A 25,937-nucleotide genomic window follows, 5' to 3' on the forward strand; every position below is an offset into this window, starting at 1 on the left:
ACACAATATGGCTTCTTAAAAAATAAAAAGAAATGAAAAAAAACGCACGAGCGTGAAGGCTCCCGACCGCAGTGGCGTAAATGCGGTGGCTATATAATAATTGTGTATATTGGTGATATTACTAGCGTATGGGGACCTGGGTAAGCTAAACTGAACAACTATGGGACGAAATTGCAGCCAATTCCTGGTCATGTGAGCCGAAGCAGCCAATCGGTGGCCGTGGCCTGGCGGCGGCGACGGCTGTGGGAAGCAGCATTATTATTTTTCCACCAAATGCTGTGGCAGAGACAGGCTCTGGGCTCCCACATGATAGCTGCCATTCTTTTGTCTTAACGGGGGGTACATTCTGGGGAGGGCAACAAAAAAAAGAGAAGAGTGAAGGCGGTCGGTCGCCATGTGCGCCGTGTGGGCGGCGGGTCGGCGGCGCATCCCGGTACCACAAACAATAGAGCATCTCCACAATTATGTTTTTCCTTCGATCTTGTGAGTGATGTAATGACAGTGAACATTCGGCGAATGGAGCTGGAGCCAGCTCTGTTTGCAATATGGCTCCTTCTGGACCAAGAAAAAAAAAACAGTGTTTACAGCACTCAGCTCATTAATCTTATAAAGTGTGACAGAAGCTGAAAATCCCAAATTTACACAGAAAGAAATGCGGAGGGGCTTTTAGATGGCGCAGTGGCTCAGGAGGACAGGAGGATGGAGAGATTTACCCAGATCATACAGAGAGAAAGTTAGATTTATCTGAGAGGAGGTGAGAAGAGAGCCCAAGTGTAAGTGTATATTTTTTGTATTTTAACGAGGTTGCTTTATGTATTTAATCATTCTACCTTTTAAAATAGGTGTTCGAGCAGTGTGCGTGCGTGTGTGTTCAAAAGAAAGACAGAAACCTAAAGATATTGTCTAAATATAATCTCAACCTAAAATAGTCTCTGCACGCAGACTCCAAAATTATTCTTGCAAGCTCGCATGTTTCTCTCTCCCAACCAGTGTGTTTGTGTGTGTGTGTGTGTATGTGTGTGAGAGAGTTAAAAATGTACGGTGTGTTTACGCGGAGAGAGAGAGAGAGAGAGAGAGGGTTCACAGCGAGGTCGCTCCATGATGCCATGAAGGAGAGGAGACATGTTCCTCTATAACAGCGGTAGTAATAACACGGCTGCAGGGACGTGAATGTAGCAGTGAGTGATAAGTGAGCAGTGCGCGGCCCTCACACTTTACAGAACGCACATGTAGGGTTTTTTTCAAAATAAAGTTCAGGACCTCGGGAGGTTAGCAGAGGATATTTTGGGGAGGGCCCGTGGAAGCCCGAGTGGGAAAAAAAGAAGTGCGGTGATCAATCTTTCTGTGGCTGCAAAGGGGCTGACAGTGGGCCGCTCTCTGCCTCAATAACAAGGGAAGCTCCAGTCTTACCCTCTCTGCTTTAGCTCCACGGTTTGTTATCTTCACGTCGCTTTTACGCGCGGCTCTTACGCACATGGAAACGTCGCAAGGAAACATTTTATCTTTTGAATTAAAAAAAAAAAATCCGAAACTGGAGCCAATTGGGTAGAAGCTGTTTAGCTCGACTCTTTCCCATGCCATTTGGCTTCACCCGATGACTCTGACAAAACAAGGGAGAGGGAGCCAGAGAAAGCGGTGCGGTGTGTGGGAGTGAGGGCTATTGAGCGTAGAGAGAAAGGCTCAGGCAGTGAGTAGGCCGAGGCTGCATGGACACACACACACAGCTAGCACAAGCTAGAACAGCAAGCTGTTGACTGTGAGCTCCATTCTCCTCACCGCTCTACTAACATGTTCTTTTACTTATTTTAACAATACTTTTTACAAGATATTTTATTTTAAAACTCTTCCCGGTTTATGTGGAGTTTAGGTGGACAGTACGACGACCATAACACTGCGAGTGTGGATTACTACTGAAGATGTGGACTGTGTATGAATTATCCAACTTTATTCCATTTTCTTTTTTAAATGTAATTTATTTAATTAGTATTTTATTTGATTGTAGCCCTATGTGCATCTCTACTTCGGCCTAACTTTACTGATAATGTGCATTTTCTTATTTGTCCTTAAGATCTAAATAAAAACTTTAATTCCTTTGAATTAATAACAATAATTTGTAATAATTGATTTTGATCGATCCAGGGCCGGGTTTCGAACTAAATAAATTGTTAAATGAAATAGTTTCAGATGTTATATAATAACGATTTAATTGTAGACGCCATTCTGTTTGGTCTATGGAGTAAAACAACTTGTTTTCATCCTATAAAAAACCGCTACTGCTTCCACCAGCTCATAGGTTACTATTATTATCATTATTATTAGGATTTGGAAGTTGAGAGCAGCTGCACGCTGCACAGATATAGATCACGTGTGACCATTTAAACAGGTTTCAGCCTCACACTCGTCACCTTATTAATGCTCTGTTATATTCTGTAGAGTTTACACTGTGCAGCAGTGCTGTGTACGTGCGTGTGAGCGTGTTGCACTGTGAGCTGAGCGGTTTTCAGCTGCAGTCGAGCCGAGCTCTTCGTCTGCTTTTATGAGGCAATAAATTAGATCCAATCTCTGCTTATTGGTGTTTTTATTGTCTGTTAGTCCAACGGAGATGTAAAGGGAAGTGCGGCCATTATTTATGGGAGCCTGATTTATGTTCCAAGTTTTAAGCTGCTGCTCTCAGGCCCAGGAGAGAGAGAGAGAGAGAGAGAGAGAGAGAGAGAGAGAGAGAGAGAGAGAGAGAGAGAGAGAGAGAGAGAGAGAGAGAGAGAGAGAGGGGTGGGGTGGGGTTAGAGACCATGTGACCAGGCCAAGGCGCAGGCCTCAGGGCAATATTTTGGTCATAAACATTAACACAGGACAAACAGGAAGCACGAGGATCATCACGTGTCTGTGTGTAGGAAACATGGAGACAAAGAGCGAAAGGGAGAAGTTCTCAGCTTCTGCTTCACTTTCTACAGTGATACCCCAGTCTGTCAGTCACAGGGGACTCATCGTGTGTCTCCAAGTGAAACTATTTTACTGCCAAACGATGAAAATGAGCTTTTTGATACATTAAAAGTAAAAAAAAAAACCCAGGGAGCTGAACAGTGCAGTGATAAAGAGACACATTCAAATGGTTGAGTTGAGAACAGTGTGGGTGCACAGTGGTGTCTGCATCCACAGAGACTAGTACATACAATCTGTCAGCAGAGACATGGCTGACATCCATACACTCATAGTCCACTCGACTGTCCAAGAGTTTTGGGGCCATGAATCGATCACTAAATCTGAATACTAAATATTTACACAAGGGGCCGCTTGCTAATGTTTTTTTCCCTAAAGCTTCAACACAGACTTCAAGGTCTTGCTCACCATTTTCAGAATAGAGCTAAGGAGATGTCAGACTACTCCAGAGAGGTAGCTCCATAAAGAAACACTACTGCATTTTACTGTGATTCTTGAGGGAACACATGAGGAATGTTCAAGCAGAAAAACAAATTTTTCTCATGCAAATCTGCCAAGTTTAGAGGTCAGGTCGGGTTGCAGTGGTACTTCAGCACCATCGGTTGCATGTTTAAGGGAGTTCAAAGTAGCCCAGATCAGGTTTTTTTAAACAATAAATCTCTCTGCCTACATTAATTTCCCCCTAATTGAATTTATAGACTTATACGATTCGTTCAGCGCCTGAACAAATCGTGACAGACGATTTATCAGTTAACAAACCAACTTTTCTTCCTCAATCTGCCACCCTCCTTATTCTTGTGGAGTCTTGGCTCTAACCAGCAGCTAAACAGTAGCATTGTAAACTATGATTGCTATGTTTGCCAAGCATCCTGCAAGAAACCTTTGAAAAGCCACAGGAGACAAGAGCAGTTTTAAAGTTTTACTGAAGTTTCGTTTTTTCATTCAATTATAATAATTTGGAGTGATTTGTGACAGGGATGCTGATCCTTTGGCCTGATACTGACATCAGTGTAACTTCATCCCTGAACCAGGAGCTGCTGTATAAAACACGTCACACCAACACCAGATCTTATGGAGCAACAATTTGTTGCCTCAACCATCACTTAATGGTCAATTATACGTGAGGCAATGTAAACAACACACATCATGAATCAGACAAATCTTTTCCACAAAAGATTTAGATACAATATTGTAACAGCAAAATCTTTGTTGTGTTCTTAACCAGCTGATGTTTAAGGGTTAGTAGGGAATATGTTACCTTGAAAAAAGAGGATAATCACCCAGAACATGCATCAGCGTGAAGGTTTGAGTTATAAACCTGGTGTGCAGCCATCTTTATTGGCACAGCTGGAAGCCAAGCAAAACCCAGCAGTGAAGAAGAGTGGCGGTTTGTTGCCATAACAACCAATACGAGTGGTGTTAGCAGGCTTTCACCTGACAGTGACGCTGCCTATGAGGACTTGCCTGGTCAGGCAGGATGCTCTTGGCTTTTGTGGGTAATGACCTTCGATACCTGAAAGACCGTGAGTCCTGAGAGTCTGAATAAAACTGACGATAGCTCTGAATAACATAACCTTTTATTAAAGAATTGCTCGACAGACAACTCTCTCAACAGTGAAAGAAAAGCGAGCTACAAATGACAAAGAAAGAAGTTTGTTTTTTTCTCCAAAAAGACTTTTTTTTCCAGCTAATAGTTTGTCTAACTTTTCTGACTATGCAAGGGTGGGTCACCAATCCCCATCCTTACCTTTTCCTTGTACAAGCCAAGACATTTATGTACAAGGGTCATTATAGGAACATAAAAACTACTTATTTTCTTCTAAAATACAAGAACTAAAAAATTTAACTTCAGTACAATGGACAAGAAACAACGTTGTTTTTTTTTTCTTTCATAACAGGTAAATACTAAAAAAGTACAGTATTTTTTCTCGATATAAATACATGAAGGATAAATAATAATACAAAACAGAAAGTCTTTTTAAACTGGCTATAACAAATAAATATTTAGATATGAATGTTCACTTGAACACACATTGGCGAAAGACGCTTTGATTGGAGGTCCTTCCGTCTTCAAAATAAGATTTTATTATTTTTCTTTTTACCTTTACCCATCAAAATGTAAACTCTAAGTGCAACAATAATGCCCAGATGTGAAAAGCATGTGTACGAATCTGCATATTAAAAACCACTAGTTCATCTTCTGAACATCAGTGAGTGCAGTGCAGCTTGTTACTAATTGTTTTGCACATAGGGCTGTAGTGTGCGCTGCCCCAAACTGCACTCACTGATCATTCAGAACAATGAAACCAGTTGTTTTTAAAAATGTGTGATACACACCATCTCATATTCCTGGGACATGCATTTTTGTTCAAATATATACCCTGTATCCACGTTAAAAGTGAAAGATATGTGAGAACAGAAAAAAAACAACAATACAAAATGTGGACTTTTGCGCAATGGTGTGGCGCTAATGTCATTGAACCCTTCTAGAGAGAGAGAGAGAGAGAGAGAGAGAGAGAGAGAGAGAGAGAGAGAGAGAGAGAGAGAGAGAGGAGGGCAATGACTTACCCCAACATAAATAAATAGTGTTCTCCACTCTCATTATTTACCCTGTGTCACTCATGTGCTAAAATAAGAACATTTAAAAATTTCTCTTCCATGTCCTCGTGTGTGTTTGTTTGAAGATGTCAACAGCTGGCAAACCTGGCTGTGTGTGTCAATGAAAGGAAGCTAGCTTAGCACTGCTACGTGTGCATGTGCGAACATGTGATTAGCCAACATAGCTTGACCCACATATGTCTCTATGGGAGCTAGCTTAGCCTTTGAGCTTGTAGCTTCATAAACCCTGTTAAGAGTGATGGAGGTGGTGGCGAGTGCATGTGTGAGGGTGTGTGTGCATGTGTGTGTGTATCGGGGGGGGGGGGGGGTATTTTCTGCCTCCTTCAGAAGCCATGTGCTGCTGCTACAGAGAGGAGACAGTGGGTTACTTGTGATTGAGTCTGGACTGACAGACACCGGTACGACAGGAGACAAAAAGAGACAGCGAAGGGAAGACCATCCAGTGGTTTTATGTGCTCTGTGGAATATGGTGGTGGGGGGGGGGGGGATGAGCCAGAAGAAGACCAGCTTCAGTCATACATATTTCTGCTCTTCCACTGCGGCTGATGGAGAGGCAGGGCCCTCCACATAGCTCAGCTCGGCTGACAACAACATGTGTTGCCTGGGGTGGGGGGGGGGGGGAGAGCTCAGCGCCATAAATCTAACCACCTCGTTAACTGCCCATTAAAATCTCAACTATTTCATTTACCAGGCGGGAGAGCTGTTTGTGTATGTGTGTCTTACGGGGGAGATTTTATTATCAATGTATAATTTTACACCACATATAGCTCTAACATAGCCATTATGGGCTTTTTTTACTCAATGCTATAGCTGAACTGCAACAATTGTCCAGTAAAGTCCAGTAATGTATTAGATATCCATGGAGGATGGGGTTTATCACTAGTACATAATTATCTTTCCAATATTTTTTTCCTAGTAATGTAAATATAAAACATAACACAGTAAAGTAATTTAATTTAGATGTTATTTGAATAATATTTTCATGAAAAGCTTTTTAGAATATTCCATAGTTAATATTGGGAGTTTTCAGACTGACTGTGCAGTCGTATTATTAGAATAATGCTGTCGGTGATGTCTCTGCACTAGTGCCACAAGAGGAACTTTACTGTTCTCAGGGGAGCCTTGGGAACAAGTGACTGTGCGCCTTCTCTCCCCTGCCTACAGAGTGATTCAACAGTCATGCACTCAGAGTAGGGGCAATATTTCTGAAAAAAGGGTTCATGTGAGGATTGGTAACAAGAGAATCAACTGATCTGAAACGTCCTCTAATAAATGAAATGTGCTATTCCTCATTTAGAGCAAACTTGTGTCAGCATGAATAGTTTATGGTTTGGCTGAAATTACGGCTACTATCTTACAGACACAAGCTCTGTTTAGTTGCAATTAAATTGTCTGCACTTTTTAAGGTAACAGCAAAAGCCCTGGGCCTGATCGGACTTGATGGGGCTCTTTATGAAGGCAGTGGACACAGGGTGGGGTTTATTGTCCCCCTTTCTGACTGTAGAGCACAGGACAAACCACAGGATGTCTTCAGTCTGTCTTGTTTTGTCTCGCCTGTCGTCCCATGGCAGCAGTACACTTCCCACATGTTAGTAAGTCTGTTAGTGAGTCGCGTCGTGTTACTTGATCTGTGTCAACTTCACTCTTTCCTACGTTGTCATTTTTTTCCAAACCTGCTACAGGTGAGTGAGCTTGGGTGCTTCCTGGATTCTGCCCTGAGTCGAGGTGTGGTGCGCTGACAGCTCAGTGTATGTGGGGTGTGTGGGTGGGTCACAGGTACCCGGGGGGGCCCCCCCACCCACGTGGTGCTGGTTGGCGGCTGACATAGCCACTCCGCCATTGTAGTCCATTGTTTGATGGTGGGCTTGTGTGGGGCCTAGGTGGTTTAGCCCATAAATGGAGGGCCCCGAGCCAGGCATGGGTTCCACATAGCTGCCACCCCCCACATAGACTGGACTGGCCTGCATGTTGGTGGGAGTCCCATAGCCTGCATTGGTGGCCTGCACTAGGCCGTGGTGGGGATGGGGGTCACCATAGTCTGGGTCTGGGGCGCCGTACTTCTGCTGGGAGGGGCAACCCTTCATGGGGACGTTGGAGTAGGCAGTGGACATGGAGTAAGACACTCCCTGGTGGGGCTTGCCAAAAGATGGTGGAGATGGGGCATCATAGCCTGACCCCCCTCCCCCACCCATGGGGTGCATTGAGTTGAGGAAGCTGGCGGAAGACTGCATGGTCAGGGGCGGGGAGCCGGTCGGTGAAGGTCCACCAGAGCTGGAGCTCAGGCCCTTGGACTTCTGGTCCTTCTTATACTTCATGCGTCGGTTCTGGAACCAGATCTTGATCTGGCGTTCAGAGAGGTTGAGCAGGTTGGCCATCTCCACGCGCCGTGGCCGGCACAGGTAGCGGTTGAAGTGAAACTCCTTCTCCAGCTCAACCAGCTGGGCGCTGGTGTACGCCGTACGAGCCCGCTTAGATGACGCCGACGAGCCGCTGGTAGGACTCTTCTCCCCGCTGCTACCACTTTCAGCTCCTCCTGATACTGAGGACAGAAGAGAACACATTTACATGTTATGACATGAAAACATGGACAGTCAATAAAGAAATAAGTAAGACGAACTAACAATCCCCATCCAAAAATAAAAGATATTTACGGGGTGAATGTAGTAGATATTTTTTTAAAAGGTGATAGAGTGAAAATCAGGTAAAGTGATGATGAAATATCAAATTGAGAGAGCTAGAAAAGCAGAGAGAATCAAACAGTCCTCCTGCATAGTGGAGGAAATGGAAAGCATTCAGGTTGTTAATAAAGCTGAGGGGGGTCTGGACAGGCCGGCTGAATTATCCCTTGATATTAGTTGTCAACACTTCATAACAGTGTCAGTTATTAAGAGACCACGGCCCTGGCGCTGGCCGAGGGCGGCGAAATTGCATCTCGCCTGGAAAGACAAACCCCCCCGAGCAGCAACAGCAGCTGCAACACAAAGACTACGAGCAAGATGTGTAGCTGACCTGCAATCAGCAGTTTGTCTGCAAATATCCACTGATGAGGATGATGGTGTGAAAAAGCTCCCTGTGAACATCTTGTTATTTTATAAAATTGATTTGATTTGATTTGATTCAACTGCTGCTTGTGTTAAATGTGTCACATGAGCTTTGGGTTTTGGACACCAGTGGGACCAACTGGCCGGATGTAATTCACTCCTAGCATGGGAAAAATATGTGTTTGTTTTGGAAATTAGAAAAATAAATGTTAATATTGACAGAAAGCTTATTACTTTGTCATAAGTAAACCGACCTTTCGATCTTAATTTGAGCTGCTGAAGACATCACATTGTGCTTTACAAGATGTATAGAAGTGGATACGGCTTTAAATGATCAGTTACCTGAATTCACTGAATTACAGGACACATTTAACTGGAGTAAGTGAACAAAGCACCTGTCAACACAATGCTAACAACGGCCTTCAAAATGATCATTCAATTGAATCAACGCCTCTCTAATACGGTTTAAACACAAACATAAACTCTATCTATGTCAAGTACGTCAGATATGAATGATCCTAAACGTATTTCAGACCTAGTACATAAGATTACCACATTGTATACACTTTAGGACCTTGTGGATGCCCTGCGATATTTCTTCTTTTGCACAAAAAGTGAAAAGAATCTTGGCAGTTGAAGTTGCTCTCTACACTCTGTTGTAAACTTTTTTCACCTTTTTTTTCTTTTCTTAATACATTTCTCTAAACTCAGTGTTGACAGGCATCGTAACAGTGTAATAAGGAAAGAGCTATCCACAGGAGGTCTGTGCATGCTTGCCATGTGTTTACACTATTAATAGCTGATGCAGTGCAGCTCAAAATAAGAACAGAGATCCTATCTGTTTATAATTCTATCCGTCCCTCAGCAGTATTAACAGTTGACTCCAGTGTTTACTTCTATGGGACAGAGAGAGAAAGATGAGAGAGGTCACCATCGTGTCATCTGTCTCTTAATGACTGTTTGAAATCCTCATCAATAAACAGTCTAATCTCTTCTCACTTCGTCCAGTCAACTGAAAGACTTCTGAAGACTCTTATTCACTCATTTTCTTCTCACTGATAACTATCAATTCAAATAATATTACATCTGTCTTCCTCGCCATCTTTTATTACACATGCAGATTTGATTCAAATCTATCATTTCAAACGACTGCTTGTCATACTCGCCTCTCTTTAAAACTCTGCTCTATTGTACATGACATTTAAACTCATCCTGTTAATATCCTCATGTCTTGCAGGGGCTTTCTGAGGAGGCGCGAAAAGGAGAGGAGGAGGCCACAGAGGGGAGGAAGAAGAGCGATGGAAGGCATATTATAACCAGAGGGTGGAGAGAGTTGTATGTAAATGAATGAAGGAGGGCGTGCAGGCTATTGGCTGCAGGCTCGTGGCAGCTGGTTAGCCAGACTGTCCTTTGAGTGACAGTCCTGCTACTGTAATCAACTGCTCACTTGTCACTGATGACACAACCAGCTTATAGACAGAAGGACATGGGAGTGTCTCCATCGAGTTTAGTACCATTTACTGAAGATTTGTCAATGAATAATCGTTAAAGCACAAATATTAATCTATTTCCTCGCTGACCTCATCATGTGATTATCCTGTTTCAGTCATTAAACATACAACTTTTTTTCTTTTTATGCCTTTAAACAACAGGGCTGGGCGATAGGGGAAAATACTTATCGTAATATTTTTTTCATACCAGTCGATATTGATACATATATCAAGATATAATTCAAATCAATTTTTCTAAAATGACTGCTTCAGATGGTAAATAACTTTACTGGGAACATGCTTTCGACACTATTTGCAGCTACTACCACTCTGCATCTTGTCAAACTATAAATAGCCACAGTATTTCCTCACAACCAAATTACTCCGACCCTTCTTTTCAACAACGTCCTTGTATTTTAAACCTTGGGCTGTGTCCGATGGTGTGTCCTCTTCAATAAGGCTGTCGCTTGAGTTTTCGTTCTTCCGTCATTATTTTCTCCTTTATCTCGCTCCCAATCCTGATGTACTGGTGGGCACGGCTGCAGTAGACCAAACATTGCAAGTGTGCTGCTGCCAGCTGCTTCTCCTACTCTGTGTGCAGCAAACTAACCGGACATGGCTGTAACTCCATTCCAGCAACATGATTGGTTTCAGTGCGGCGCTATTCTCATTATCATTGGCTGTTTGTGTTTTCCGTCATTACATGGATGGAATGAGCTCTATCGGCGTTGTATCAGTTATTTTGTGATATTATCTCCATCGTTTTATTGCCCAGCCCTACTTGAAACTATTTCTAATCTTGCCAGATATGGTCTGTGAACACAGGCTGTGGTACAGGCCTGTACAGACACGGTTACAGGGAGGCTTGAGGAAGTAACTCCACTCGGCTGCTGCTGACCAGGGAGTTGTTTTAAAATGTAACCACAAGCCACAAATAGTTGTCTGTACATTTGTGCATGTGTAAAGTTTAAACAACAAGGTCATTTGTTACTTTTTCGTCAAATTTAAATTTGCTGTTAAGTTTTTTTTTTTTTTACTTCACATATGGTGCTGGCTAGCTGTTTCCTCCTGCCTTCTTCTGCGTCTTTGTGCTAAGCTAGGCTAACAACCTCCTGACTCCCTCTCTGCACTTAACAAAGCCATAATACTAGTCAATTGATTTCTCAGTTACTTGGGGTGACAGTGTAACCTCTGACTGGAGTACTGTAAGCAATATTTATTTTCTAAATGAACACTAGGCTTTTTTTCTTTTTGAATGAATAAAGAGCGTCTTTTATTAAGGGCCGCAGACTCACCAGGAGGTGAAAACAAGGCAGAGACCTGGCAAGAGATTCACATCCACACTTTAGGCATCAAAGGGCTAAGTTAAGGGAAACTGGTGGTTTTGGTCAAATCTAGCTCTGTGTCTGAAGCCAGCGTGAAACAACACCATGATCTTTCGCTAACTCTAACCAAGTTGTGAGGGTCTAAACAGAACCATACAATGATATAAAAATGTCAATACAGGTGGTACTTATATCACCTGACATTCATGATAAGATGCTATGGTGGAAAATGATATGTTGCCTTTTATCATATTAATGATTTGTTTGGTATGAAACTGTTTTGTAAATGGACAAATAGGGTATAAAGAAATCACAATTGAATTTCCTTTTAAATGGAATTGCTGTTGCATATGACTGTAATTTCCAGTGTACAAGTTGGATTCATCTCACTCATGAAATGCTTTGCGTTTTCAGAAGTTTTTGTCAGATTGCCATGCATCTGCCCTTTGACCTATTTTACTACTAGCAATACATAACAATGAATTTTAAGGTCACCCTACAACTTAAGTAACTCAAGTATCAAAAGAGTGAAAAGACTCAAATGTGTACTTTTTGGCTCATGCTTTTCAGCTTCTACGTAAACATTCTTGGGGAGATGTATAAATGCTTAAGTGAATCCAGCCCATTAATAACATTAGTTACTTTTGAAAAAGCAATGGGTAAAATTAGACTAGAGGAAACAACCCATCAGCCAGACACATAATAACAAGCTAGACTATTTGCCTGTGTTCATTTCCCCATCCAATCCAGAGCCTGTGGAAACCTATTTTGCCATAATAGTCTGAGAAACCTTTTTTCAATCCTCTCGGGATTTAGGCCTTGAAAGAGGATGTTGATAAGAGAGGTGAGGAAAGAGGGAAGTGGCAGTGGGAAGGAGAAGGCTGGATAATAGGTACAACGACACTAATGAGGAAGTAAAATGAAGGAGGAAAGAAATAGATGGAGGACAGAAAAAGCTGAGAGAAGGAGCCATGAGAGAGAGAGAGAAAGCAGACTGGTTTAGAGGGAGAATTTGTTGTGCTAAGCCATGTTGATGATGTGGTATAGGCTGTGCATGTGTGTGTGGGGGGGTATCAAAGCAAAGACAGACAGAAAGACAGAGATAAGTGTAATCTAACACACCGTTGCCAGAGTTGTTGCTGGGTGAACCGCTTTTCTGCTTGGTCGCCTGGCGGCTTTCTTTCATCCAGGGAAAGATATGCTTGGCCATGGTTGGGTTCGGGGGCAGTGAAGAGGAGGAGGAGGATGTTGAGGAGGAGGAATTAGAGGACTTATTGGGGGCTGATTTGGAGGCTGAGGAGGCCGCATTGCTGCCCCCCGGCTGCTGAGCCCCTGTATTACCGTTGTTGGGGTTGGGGGGTAGTGGAGGGGACACTTGGGAGCCAGGGTGGTGCTCAGGTGGCAGGCTGGGCCTCATGCAGCTGCCATTCAGCTCCTTGGTCTTGGCTAGCTGCTGCTGCTGCTGGTGGCCACTGTTACTGCCCAGCGACTGTAAAGAGCAGGCAGAGCGCTGGTACGAATCCACATCCAGATGGGTCGCCGACTGGAAGGCCGGCTGGTGGTGGGACACTGGGACCGGGGCATCATAGCCCCCAAAGCCGTTGGCGGCTGCTGCTGCCGCCGCTGCCGCCCCCTGCACCTGGTAGGACGAGTAGCCACCGAAGAGCGTCGAGGAGTTGTCGTAGTACGTGGTCTTCTGCATTTCTGAGAGAAGTGGCAGCGTCTGCTTGTGCTCCGGTCCTTGTTGAAAACCTCTGCCGGAAGACCATTTGGTACCGGGGGTCACGTGACGGTGTCTCTCCAACGGTCCCCTGCAATCTGACCTGAAAGGTTAGGAGAGGCAGAATAAAGAAATGAGAGCGATAAATCCATCTTCCTTCAATGAAAGGCGCCATGACATGAATAGAAACCACTGCTTTTCTTTCCTCACCCTCACCCCCCCCCCCCCTTACCCTCCCCCTCCCCTCTGAGCCCGGTGCACAGCCTGCAGATGCTCTGGTGGTGGGGGCATGAGGAGGGCAAACTGTGGTCCCACTCTTGTATTAATAGTTATAGAAAATAGAAATATTGCCTTCGTTTACCATTATTGTCATTGTTTATGGTAAAAGCAGTTAAGTAAGTAGTTAGTAAAAAAGGGGCAGTTTTTATTAATATTGGGACTAATAAACAAAACAACTCCTTTTTTTAACAAGGCACAAGATTAGGATTGAAAACATTAATGGGTTGATACATATTCTATCCTCAACGTAACAGTGCCTTGTGCCACACTTTCCAATACTATTATTATATGGTTATTATAATGCTGATTATTATTATGAGCTAGTGTTTCGGTTAATAATAATAATAATAATAATGATAATAATAATAATAATAATATATAATGATAATAATTATGATTAGTGGTATTAGCCTACTCTTACTGTTGACAGTGATAGTAGTTGTAGCATTGTTTATTTCCTATTATGTAATTTACTAATTATCTCCTCAGTTAAATAATGTGAGGGCAATATTATGCTTTTCCTTTTATAAATAAAATCAAATACAACCCCCGCTCCTTCCATAATTATTTTCAAAGGTATTATCTGCAGTGTTTTCATGTTTATTCATTATTTGTTTTTGCAATAAAGCACTACCCCACCGTGTCAGGTGTTGTTCGATCTGGTCGTGACGCGCTGTTGTGCAATAAGTGGCAGTGAATGCGGCCTGTGTTACGTTTTCCTTGTGACTGATGTAGGTAGCCTATTTCTGTCAACCTCTGCCTCCCACATGTGATTTACTGTATTCAGTCTGCTCGGCTGTTACCTCACTCATCCTCCAGCCAGAGGAGTCTGTCTGCGGCAGCGAACATTGCTCAATGTCGGCCTGTCCCCGCATCACACTGGACTTTAATAAACAAGTCAAATCAAATAAACGAATGAATATTACTGCACATTATCAAGACGTTTGAAGCTGACTGATAAATAACGTTTTGACGGTGAATGTCATCACGTGGGCAATGTGGCATGTGAGAAACTGTTATTTATTGTTTTAAAAGATAGATTTTGTATGAGTACATTTAACGCGTTTGGCTAAGTATTTTCTTTTCTTTATTCCTATTCTGTTTAATTAAAATGGTGCGCCTTGAAAAAAAAAATCACGAAAAGATAAACAATCAAACGAAAACACTCGGGCTTGGACAAAAGATGCTGGTGGAAGATAAAGAAGGAAAGAAAGCTCGGAAGAAGCTTCACGAGTCAGTGATCCATTAGGGTCGGGCGGTCAGAGTGCTCTATCATGGCCCCTTAAGGGAAAAAAGGAGGTAGTAAAAAAAAAAAAAGAATCAGTGTGTGAGCCCCCGTGGACTCCCTATCTGGAGCTCACCGCTGGGGTGGGCCTGTGGCCGGCTTGTCAGGCAAGGGAGCACCTGGCATTCATTTCTCCTCCGCAGAGATAACACGGGGAGCGGGGGAGCCGCGGAGCCTCCGGAGCCCCTGTGTGCTGCAGCCGCGCAGGTTGAAGTGTTTTAGGCCTGAACTGTTACCAATTAACAGTCCGCTGGGTTCATGCGGACACACACATGTTACTGTTACTGCTTTATAGCGTCATTAAATCACAGCGATCGCACACGTCACTGTGGAGAGACTGGAATAAAAACAACTGGCTGAATATGTGACATCATTTAGACGTCAGGCCTAGAATAAAAATACATATTATATAGAAACAAATCCTGTTGTGTAGCATGTTTTAATCCTCGCTGTTATTTGAGATTCATGAATGTGTTTTAGTTAGAAAATAAAAAATACCAGCAGCACACTGGGCCTTCATGCTATTTATCAGAAATAAATGAATCCGTCAATGGCAGCTGGTAAAAAGAGCAAATATGAAAATCATCACTGAATGAATAAGTAAATAAATAATGTGTGATAGGTTTTCTACAAAAACAACAACACATGGGCTACGCAAAATAACCCAAGTGTAGCATTTAAATGTTTATAAAACGGGCTAAATAGCGTTATAATAATGCAATTACTCAAAATCCTCTTTCTTGATGTTTTACTATTATTCCTTTTCTTTCAAAGATTAGACAGAGCAGCCCGACTCTAGCTCTCAGCACGTCACACATGTCAGCCATTTATCTTTCTGGGAGACAAGCTGGAATCCTAATTATTTACTCTGAGGAATAGTCCCAAGGAGAGAGAGAGGGAGAGAGGGGGGAGAGAGAGGCCGTGGCACTGAGTGTAGGAGGAATATGTTATTAAATCATATCGCTGTTTCGCCATTAAACAGGACACGTAATGTCTCTGCCACTATAGCTTGTAGGACCAGAGCTTAATACAATCACCAAGTTTACTAGACGCCTCCCTGAATAATCCACTTACACTGACAGAGGAGCAGCCACCCAAACAAAAACAACGGAGAGAGGGAGAGAGAGAGTGAGAGAGAGAGAGAGAGAGAGAGAGAGAGAGAGAGAGAGAGAGAGAGAGAGAGAGAGAGAGAGAGAGGCCTTGGTGTCCAGTGTCTGTGCTTTATCCTGGGATATAAAATTACAAATGGCGCCTGCCATGAAGAGCATTGCAGGCAGGGAGACACACACACACACACACACACACACACACACACACACACACACACACACACACACACACACACACACACACACACACACACAGTGAATGCATTAACTTGGACAATCCACGTATTCCTTATCCCATTAACACACACAGGGAGGGGGGCTGTAGTGGGGGCTTGTAATTATATTGAGCTGTGCCCAGAAACAATGAAGGATCGGCCTGGTCGCTGTTAATGTTGCTGTTTGTCCGTGTCCTCCGTTTGGGCTCAAACAGTGAAGCATGTGCGTGGGGATGAAATTACAATATCTAAATATTGTAGTAAAAAAATCTAAATAATAATAATAATGTCAAATATGGACAAAATAATCAAACTGAGACCCGCGGGGAGAGGAGGGAGAGAAGTGGATCAGCATGAGATAAAAAATGGTCGTCCCGTGCTTTGTAAATAAATAGCTCTATAAGTGAGGAGGAGGCAGGCACAGAAAAGGAGAAGAAATGAGAGGAGGAAAAAAGAAAAGGACCGAGATGGAAGGCCGACAGAAGGGGGGCTGCTTGCGGCGGGGAGCTGCGGCGGCTCCCAGCATTGTGAACTCTTCTTGAACCGGGATTGAAGTCTATTGGGCCATAAATCACTGAGCCACTCCACAAACTGCTCAGCGACACCAACACGCTGTGGAGCTGCTGTGGGTTTGTTGTTCGAGCCCGGGCATCAGCGACATGTCCTGCCCGCCTGCCTGCCTGTCCGGCCGCCGGCAGTGGTGGTGGTGGTGATGGTGCTCCTCCTTACCTTCCTTAGCCCCGGTGGTCCCGGTCCATTCCGCCGCGGACCCCGCAGCACGGCAGCATCACAGAGTAGTCCCCACGCACATCCACGAGGTGATCGATAACAAATAAATAAATAAGCGACGACTCCGATGGCTCTCTCCGCCGTTCCCCGCTCCCCCTCTCTTCTCCTTCTTCTTCTCCTCCTCTCCGCAAACCCTCCGGTGCTGCCTCCAGACTAGCACTGCTGCTCTCGACCACCAGCACCACAACAACACCTCCCGGAGCCCGCGGAGGAGGCGGCGGACCGGGCTGCATGCGCGGTGCTGGCTGCAGACCGGACGCCGCGGTGCACCAGCGCCCGGCGGAGGAGTGAGGTGGACGGGTTCGGTCGCGGAGGAGGAGTGGGGGGGGGGCGGAGGCTCGCTCGGTGTGCTCGGCCGGAATTAGCGGCCGGGTTCGGTGAAGGCTACGCGGCAGGCTAGCTGTAGCACACAGCAGCTGAAGGGGCGCACCGGGAGCCTGCCTGCTCGCAGCCCCCCCACCTCCGCCCCCACCCCCTCCACCTCCGCCCCAGCACCACCACCACCAGCAGCCACCACCACCAGCAGCAGCAGCAGCAGCAGCAGTCCTGCCTGCACCGCCTCACAACAATGGCCTCAAATCTCTGTCTGTTTTTAAGCCTCCATCTCCACCAGCCATTCACTCAGTCATGGCCTCTGAGGAGCGAGTCCACCATTAACGGTCACCCCATCGCAATTCCCTTTGAGGGGATTTTCAGTGTTTTCTTCCGTCTGTCTTCCCCCTTCGCCTTCTACTTCTCCTCCTCTCTCTCTCCCTCCGTCCTCCCCGGTCTCCCGCTTCTCTCCGGCCGCCTCTACCCCTCTGTCTCCTGGCTGTGAGTTCTCGCCTCGCGTCGGTCTGTGACAGGCTGCAATGGTGGGCTTACTCCAGCAGCAGGAACTACTATACTACTACTAGTGTACTACTACTATTACTACTACTATTACTACTACTATAGTAGCAGATTATTATGGTGGTGTTGGTCACGAGCCCGGGTCTCACGGAGGAGATGGTTCCCCCTTCAGATCCGCTCAGCGTCACTTATGTTAATGTCACTGCCTCAGTTATGAACAAACAAGCTAACAGAGTTTATGTGTTCGCATTCACTCATAGCTTAATATTTAATATTTAATATGTCATCTTGTGCCCGCCTTACAAGTCTACATCTGACTAGTTTCACCAGGGGAACTCTGACAAAACTTTTATACAATATGAAATCATTTTGAGGGAGTGGGGGTTAAATTATCTTAACTTTTATTTTGACTTTGTTATTGTGAAAAAAGCACCTCTTGTTTGGTTGGCCTCTTTGCCCTTTTCTTTCTCTACTAATTATAGGTCTTACATTAGGCCCTTATACAAGTGTGAAGTGGAGGCCAAGGTTCTGTTTAAGGTGGAAAAAGATGCCTGTGGTAGTGCAGCCATATTTACAGTTTACAATTTGGGATAAGCCGAGCTGCTTTTGATTGCTTTGGTTGGGAGGTCATAATTTATGTAAATAGGCTACTTAGTTTAGCAATGTTTAATTAAAATGATTGGTTCTCTACCTTAATAAATAAATATGCATGAAAAGGAAACAACAAGTCTCCAACTAAGGAGAAGCAATGATAATCCAGTCAAATTAATCGATGGTAAAACCACTTTAGAAGCTGTATTAGTATTATGGATCATAACTCTGAAAATGTAATGGACAGATGAATAGACCTGGTTTGAGTCAAATAAAATAACTTTCATAACTTCATAATTCGTTCACCATAGCCAATGCTAAGTTGAATATTTTAATTATGTCGTTAATGACTATTTTTAATTAGAGGTTGACTCTTGACAACATCTTAGACGGTCACTGGAAATGCATTTGTTCTTTAAGAGTAGATCAGAGCATAGCTACAGCTACTCATAGTCATATTCATAGATTAAATATGGCATCATATGAACCCAAAGTCATATAGTAGCCTTTGTTTGTTTTAGGGGGGTTGGGGGTCTTAAGACTAAAATGTGCTCATCATTAACTGGTGTGTGTGACAACTTTAGGGAATAATTTGCTAATGTTTCAGAAACATAACAGGCTTTCCTTTCCTTTCCTTCCTGAATTTACAGGAAATGTTACTTTTCTTTTTGTTCTCAAAGCCACTCCTGGAGCTGCTTCCATGTTCCCCTACAGAAACTGGACATGTAGGGCTACAATGTTAACACACCATCACCTCCTCTCCCCCCACTGCTCCATATGCACAGGAAAAGTACATTAAAAACAAAAAAAGGAGGAGAGTGGCCTAAAAGGCACAGAGATCAGTAACAAATCAAGACAGGACAAAAAGGCACATCATATGAGAAGCTCTATGAGTCCCCCTCCCTTCCAGGTCTGCCTACCAAAAGAAAACATTACAAGAGCCCATGTTCTTCATGTGATTTGACTTAAACACACAGGGGAGGAAGACACAAGGAAGTGCAACAACATGCGAAGAGAAAGGTGAAGTAGGCTAAAAAAAACAAAAACAAAAAAAACAAGAATGACAAGAATCCCCACAGGAAAAAGAGACACAGAGGTGAGATCGAAATGGAAATGAAAATATGAAGGCATACACACACACACACACACACAGTCTCTGCAGCTCTCTCTCCCACTTCACTGTATTTTTTATTATTCAGGACACTAGCCCTGTCGTTTATGGCTACGTAAGATTTATGAGTTCTCTCGCACCCAGCGGTGTGTGTGTGTGTGTGTGTGTGTGTGTGTGTGCGTGTGTGTGAATGTGTGTGTGTGTGTGTGTGTGTGTGTGTGTGTGTGTGTGTGTGTGTGTGTGTGTGTGTGTGTGTGTGTGTGTGTGTGTGTGTGTGTGTGTGTGTGTGTATGTGTGTGTATACACAGCCCAACTTTAAAACAGATAGCATTCGCAGTGGGCTGCTGGAAAGAGAGGATGAGCTCGGTGTAGGTGGGGAGGTGGGAGCCTGAAATGTGTCCGGCTGCAACTTTCCCTCCCGGCCTCTTTGTGTCTGGACAGAGGGATCTGCTAACTACGGCTGAAAATCCTCTGCACTCATTAACCAAACCTCTAATCAGCTCTTTTTTTGTCCACGTCTTTCTTTCTCTCTTTTTTCCCATTGAGCCTGGGTGTGTGAGGAGGGCAGCTGCAGGAGGACGAGGCGGTGGGGATTACATGTATGTGTTGACTTGTGAGAGCACGCCGGTGCTTGTAAAGGCTGGACTTATTCTTTATTTTCCTTGGATGGCAGACGCGCACCGGCGCCTCCGTGTTTCGGATTGAGTCACGGATATTGGGTTTCACAACTGAAACTCTCTGCCCTGCAGAGCAATGGAAATCCTCTTTCTGTTTTTCTTCGTTTTCCCCTCGGGGACTTTAGACACGTAGGACACTGAGGATGCCACTAAGGAATTTCCTCTGACTACGAGATATGAAATGATATTTTCCACACAGCTTCACTGTTGTGCAGTGGAAACACCAGACTGCTGCATGATGCCAATTATAAAATATTACACATGAATGAAGCAGCCTGTTCACAACAGTATATATGTATAGCTTACATGTGGTCTGATAGAAAATACTATACTGTTTTAATGCTGCAGTGTCGTTGCTGTTATGACTTGTAGCGTTACAGCATTAGTGTCATTACTGCAGGTACAAAGCGCTGTTTTAATAACTGTCCTATCAAGTGATGAACTGACCCGCATGTTTCCTGCTGCGACTCTAACCCGCGGCCCTCACACCTCTGGATTATATTACATTAGCACGTGTCATTACATTACACTATGTACTACGCAAACACGCACACACACACGCGCACACACACACACACACACACACACACACACACACACACACACACACACACACACACACACACACACACACACACCCACACACACAAGGAAGGAATATTTCGCATGTATTCAGATGCTAAACTTAAATTCGATGTTTAAAGATAAGACAACTTATTTTAAGATAAACTATTAGTTAAAAACAAAACCAATATTTCCTCCAGATGTACTTTCCGACAATATTTATGTCATTTAAAAATCCCTTCGATATTTCATTGAGTCCGCACTTTGTCTGCACAGTCTTGACAAACTACAAAATTCCTATTTTATGGCCTTAACTAAATAATAGTAATAATAATAGTTATAATAATAATAATAAGAGCTTAAATAATAACTAACGATATCTATTATTTATTCATTTATTTATTGTTGTGTACTTAACTAATTATTTTCATTCTCATTAATTAATTCCATGATGATGGGGTGGATTAGTTGAGCCACAGATCGAAACCCTTACCAAGGGGACGAATAAAAAACACTTCAAAAACTTTTACCATGAATAAATAATGAGATAAATAGACAGATAAATAAATACCAGCTCATCGGTGTGAAGCTCTAATATTCGTATGTTATTAGTCCAGCAGAGAGGCACAGAATTCAGCTGTCCACAGATTGGGTGTAGTGATGTGTCGGTGTAGGACACAGACTCACGAGGAAGAGAGGAAAAACAGTCCAACTCACCGGAAGACTTTCTCCTACTTCCCAATGTTTGGATGGAAAAGAACGGCCTCCAGAAAGCTCCTAAGAACTGCAGTACAGGGGAGGGGGGGAGAAAAGAGAGAGAGATGCAATCAAAAGGTCTTGGTAAAAAAAAATCCGATACAGAGCACAGACCTCTTGTAGTCTATCGAGCGGCTGCGACAGGAGAAAACCGCTGTCAGGTATTTCTGACCTTAAATGATTCCCGCTGAAATCCCGGAATAAAAGTAATAAGAGCGGGGAGAAGGAAGGCTGAAGGCTGGCTGGAAGTGATCTCAGATATTATTGATTCTGGTTATCATATTACACACCCTAATAGGTCTACCATGTTTTTTCTCTGCATGCGTTAAAAAGAAACGGTGGGAAAGTCCTGGACGTTTAACGTGGAAAAATGGCGCTGCTTCCCACCGGTAATGCAGATTGGAGTCGGGATGGAGAGATTAGAAAATAATCCCGAGTAAAATTGGAAGAGTTTTGTGGTAATTAAGTCATGGAGGAGGCACACAAATATTAGCAAATAATAAATAATACTGAAATATCTCTGTGTGAGGGGGTATGATCCTAAAAAAGACCGAAAATAAACAAATACACTGCTGCCTTACACCATCATTATCTCACTCTAAACTGCTGCGACCTGCTAAATTATATAAATACAGGCTAAATATGACCATACACCAAGCATTCATTCTAACGAGAGAGCTAAAGTCAGTATCGAAGCTGTGTCTAAATCCTGCCTCCGATTGTTTTTAATTAGGTTTTATCATTAAGACGTTATAATTCAAAACCCTGTGACGGACATTAATGTTAACACGCATTTTTGCACGGAAGAAAACGAGAAATGTTGCTAAACATCAAAGGACAAATAAAAGGAGAAATATATCAAACTGATGCTAGCAGCTGTTTCCCAATAGCTCTCCACACAGCCCAGAGATAACCTGAGCATCATTCAGACAGAACAGCACACATCGCGGATCCTGAGTGCTACAGGGCACCGGTATATCCTCATGTGCCTCACACACACATCCAGCGATAAATAAACATCCATCCGCTGCTGCGTGCGGCGATAAAGATTTCCTTTTTTCAAAAATGTAAGTTGCATAATTGTATAATAGCGTCCACGACCGCGGGATGAAAAGGGCTGTCCGCGTTGTTGAATAGTGGCTTGTGATTATTAAAGTGCTGGAATAAAATCTCCGGCTGCCTCTGTTTCTGCTCCTGACAGCTTCCCCCAAACACATAAATCACAAGCAAGGATCCCCCGACCTCCCCGTACCAGCCTGTACCACCACAGCTTCTCCTGCTCCTCTGCTATAAAGTTATTTATTGTTTCCCTCCGTGCACTCACTCACTCACAGCTCTGGCTGCCGTCCATCGCCATCACAACACCGGCCGGGGAGTCCTCCCTGCGTCCCCCCCTCCCACCCTCAGCCCCGCGGGTTAGTGCGGAAATTTTGGAGCCTCGGAGCAGGAGTGGACTAGTCTAAAGTTGGCCACAAAGTGATGACGGGAGCCGACTAGCTTAGCCAGCTAGCCCATAGGCCGAGACAAAGGGAGGAGGCCGCCTCCAGAGCCCCAGAACAGCTGATGAGCCAAATGTCTGAGAGCAAGAGCAGGCTGAGAGGAGGGGGTGAAGTCACGTATCCAAAGAAAAACAAGGTAGAGGGTTTTTTTTCTCACGCTTGATGAAGTGAAAGCTTGGGAAAAAAGGCAGAAGCAGCAGAAACATACTGCAGGAGTTCAACGAAGCAACACAGTGTGTTAGTGCAGAATGATAGAGTATTAGGTGACTGGGAGATGGATGTGGACCAAGAGCTGGAAGTTACAAAGTCCATTGACTCAAATAATCCTGGCACTTGTCATGTTTGAATTTGACTTTATACCCCACAGAGAAAACTGCTGGATGAATCCCGTGTTCAAACAATGGTGCAGAGACTAGACACATGTGTCTGTATGTTGAGGTTCATGAAAACAAGTATTTATTTTCTCTTCTTTTTTGTGGGGTCAATGTTTTTGCTCACTGCAGCTGCAGCTTCATCTCTAAAGTCTCACATATTCTGAACAAACTTTATCACCCCTCTCTGCTCTTATCTCTGCCTGGTCTGGTGGTGCCGGCCACCGACTCACTCTGACACACACACACACACACACACACACACACACACACACACACACACACACACACACACACACACACGGTATGTAAAATATGGTGTATTGAATGTAAATAAACTGCTGTTAAGCTTTATTCTGTCTTTTTCTTTGTCATACTTTGACCAAACGAAAAACAAAATACGACCACAAAAACCACTCCACATGTCAGTGCTGCTGCTTCACAGATTTGGTAAAAAAAAGCAAGTAGCTTGTGGTATTACCACAGGAACTGGAAGCCCTCACTGAAGCACTCACACAGTGACATATTGCGGCACTGCTCTCCAAAGGTGACCTTTGACCCGGAGGAGTGATAGCTCAGTTCTTTAATGATGAAGCCATTGGCAAAGTGCCCTACAATCCCATTTGTTTTATGTGTTAATCCATAAATCTGCTTGGTGACTTACATTTACAGAAAGTATTTTTTAATCTAACTTTAACGTCAGTTATAAATATATAGGAATCATTTCAAGCCGAAAAACAGAAGAGACAAAAGCCCAAAGACACTAATGGACACTGTTAAAGAACCTAAAATAATCACAGTGATGTGAGCTGACAAACTCCACACAAGATATGAGAGCATGTGAATGTATCTGACTGTTGTTGCAGGTATATATTCAACCAAACTATCAGACTTGGTGCCATAAAGTAACAAAACTCCCTAATTTGATCTCGATCGAACCTTGAATCTTCTGATGAGCAGAAGCCTTTTCCAGTATAAATTGAACCTCTGAAGCTAAAAAATATAAAGTAGTAAAAAAGAAAAACCTTTGACACGAATGAGAATTTGAAAAACATTTGTGCTGAAACAACCTCTCTGTTGATCAAAGCCCCCCCTCTCCCCCAAGTGAATCAGATCTCTGAATGTGACGTCATGTGATGCAGCGTCACTGGCCTTCCAGCCACGTACATTCTTTTCAAATGATCTCCATGGTTAGAATTTCATTTATTTTGGTTTGGATTCATCAAGCTTCACTTTTCCAGAAGCTGAACCTTTCTGTTTTTGGTCTCATTTTAAGTGCAAAATAAGTCACATTCAAAAACTGGAAACTTTAAATCAAGGACATTTTTATACTTATGGACAATGTAGGAGGATACCTTTGTACATTGTACAATCTAGTGTGACTTAAAACTAACTTTTACATTCAAAGGTTAAAAATTGATTTACAAAAAAATGTGTTCACATAGCACGCTTCCAATAATAGATTGCGTTTTTGTTTCCTCCAAAAACAAAACACAATTTCTATCTCTCCGTCGCTTTATACCATAAGGCCACCAGAACACCGACTGCCATCACATTATATCTGACCACCCCCCAAAAAAGACCATTCAATATCCTCAAGTCTCCCTGAAAAGACCTTTTCATCAAGTCCGTTGGAAGCTTTCCTTCAAGTGTAATGAGGTCGAACGGCCATGCAGCATCCCTGCAAACACCAGGGACGCAGCCACACCAAATGGGCGAGCGACGACAAACAAACCGAGCTCTGCAACACATTTCATCTCCTCCACTTTTGGACGACGACACACACGTTTCAACACAGTTTTTCACATAAAGCAGATATATGCACTCCGGAGAGGGAGAAGACACCTTACATGTCCCTATTTCTGTTTAAATAGAGTTTTGGTTTGTTGCCTATGTGCGTGTTCAAATCTAGGACAGAAAATAACTGGTATTAAAAAAATTACCTGAAATCAACTTAAAATGTATCAACCATTAAGCATTTGGATGTGGACAGTTGTTTGATGTGGACAGTTGTGTGAGAGGAACATTTAGAATATCCAATATTTTTGTTTTGATTTGATTTTGAGCTGCCCATCCCCTGTACACTTAGTACACATTACAGACTATTAATTTCACAACCAGCCTAAATGATAAAAAGCTCCAGTCTAAACACTGCCATTACACAGCTCTACGTCTGCTGTACAATAGCAGGATGTGAGCTGAAACGTTAGAAATACCATAGGTCTGCTCTTATGATTCGACTCCCATTGTTTTGGCTCAGGCTCATCAAATCGGAACAGATCTTCCTCACATAAGGTCTGTTGATGCTCTTGGCTGTAGATACATAACTGAGACATTATACTACTGACCTTTCTGAACCCTGTTTAGGCCACAAGCTTCTGCTGAATAAAATCAGTTGGTTCCCAATTCACAGTCTCACGAGAGTTTCTGGGGAGCATGCACAGGACGTATAACAATCACAGGCTTCAGTGAATCATTAGCAAGAGAGGAACAAGTGGTGGCTTTACAGCTGAATTTGTTTGTCTGTTCTTTGAAACAAAAAACACTTTTCGCAGAAATCTAACATTATGGTCATGCAAATCTGTATATTGTGACATTAACATAAAGTGAAACATATGAACCTTGTTTGAATAATTTAACTTGACACCAGTTGCAAAAGCATAACCAGCTATGTAGGGTTGTTCAAATGCGTGAGCTTTGTGGGAACACAGTGAGGAGGTATAACACA

The 25,937-nt window shown here is 43.4% G+C and overlaps 1 protein-coding gene across 1 annotated transcript in view; it reads right to left on the reverse strand.

Moving 5' to 3' along the window:
- Positions 1–6,555: 6,555 nt before the first annotated feature.
- Positions 6,556–25,937, reverse strand: part of hoxb3a (homeobox B3a) — a 36,891-nt gene continuing 17,509 nt past the window's right edge. Inside the window, exons 2-4 of the mRNA XM_061090352.1 lie at positions 21,301–21,367; positions 12,535–13,235; positions 6,556–8,095 (exon numbers count right to left, since the gene is read on the reverse strand). Of these exons, the coding sequence (XP_060946335.1) occupies positions 7,233–8,095; positions 12,535–13,114 (1,443 nt within the window). The 5' untranslated portion in view covers positions 13,115–13,235; positions 21,301–21,367 and the 3' untranslated portion in view covers positions 6,556–7,232. The remainder of the gene's footprint in view (positions 8,096–12,534; positions 13,236–21,300; positions 21,368–25,937) is intronic.

Source organism: Limanda limanda, chromosome 17, assembly GCF_963576545.1.
Source record: "Limanda limanda chromosome 17, fLimLim1.1, whole genome shotgun sequence".
Classification (NCBI taxonomy): Eukaryota; Metazoa; Chordata; class Actinopteri; order Pleuronectiformes; family Pleuronectidae; genus Limanda; species Limanda limanda.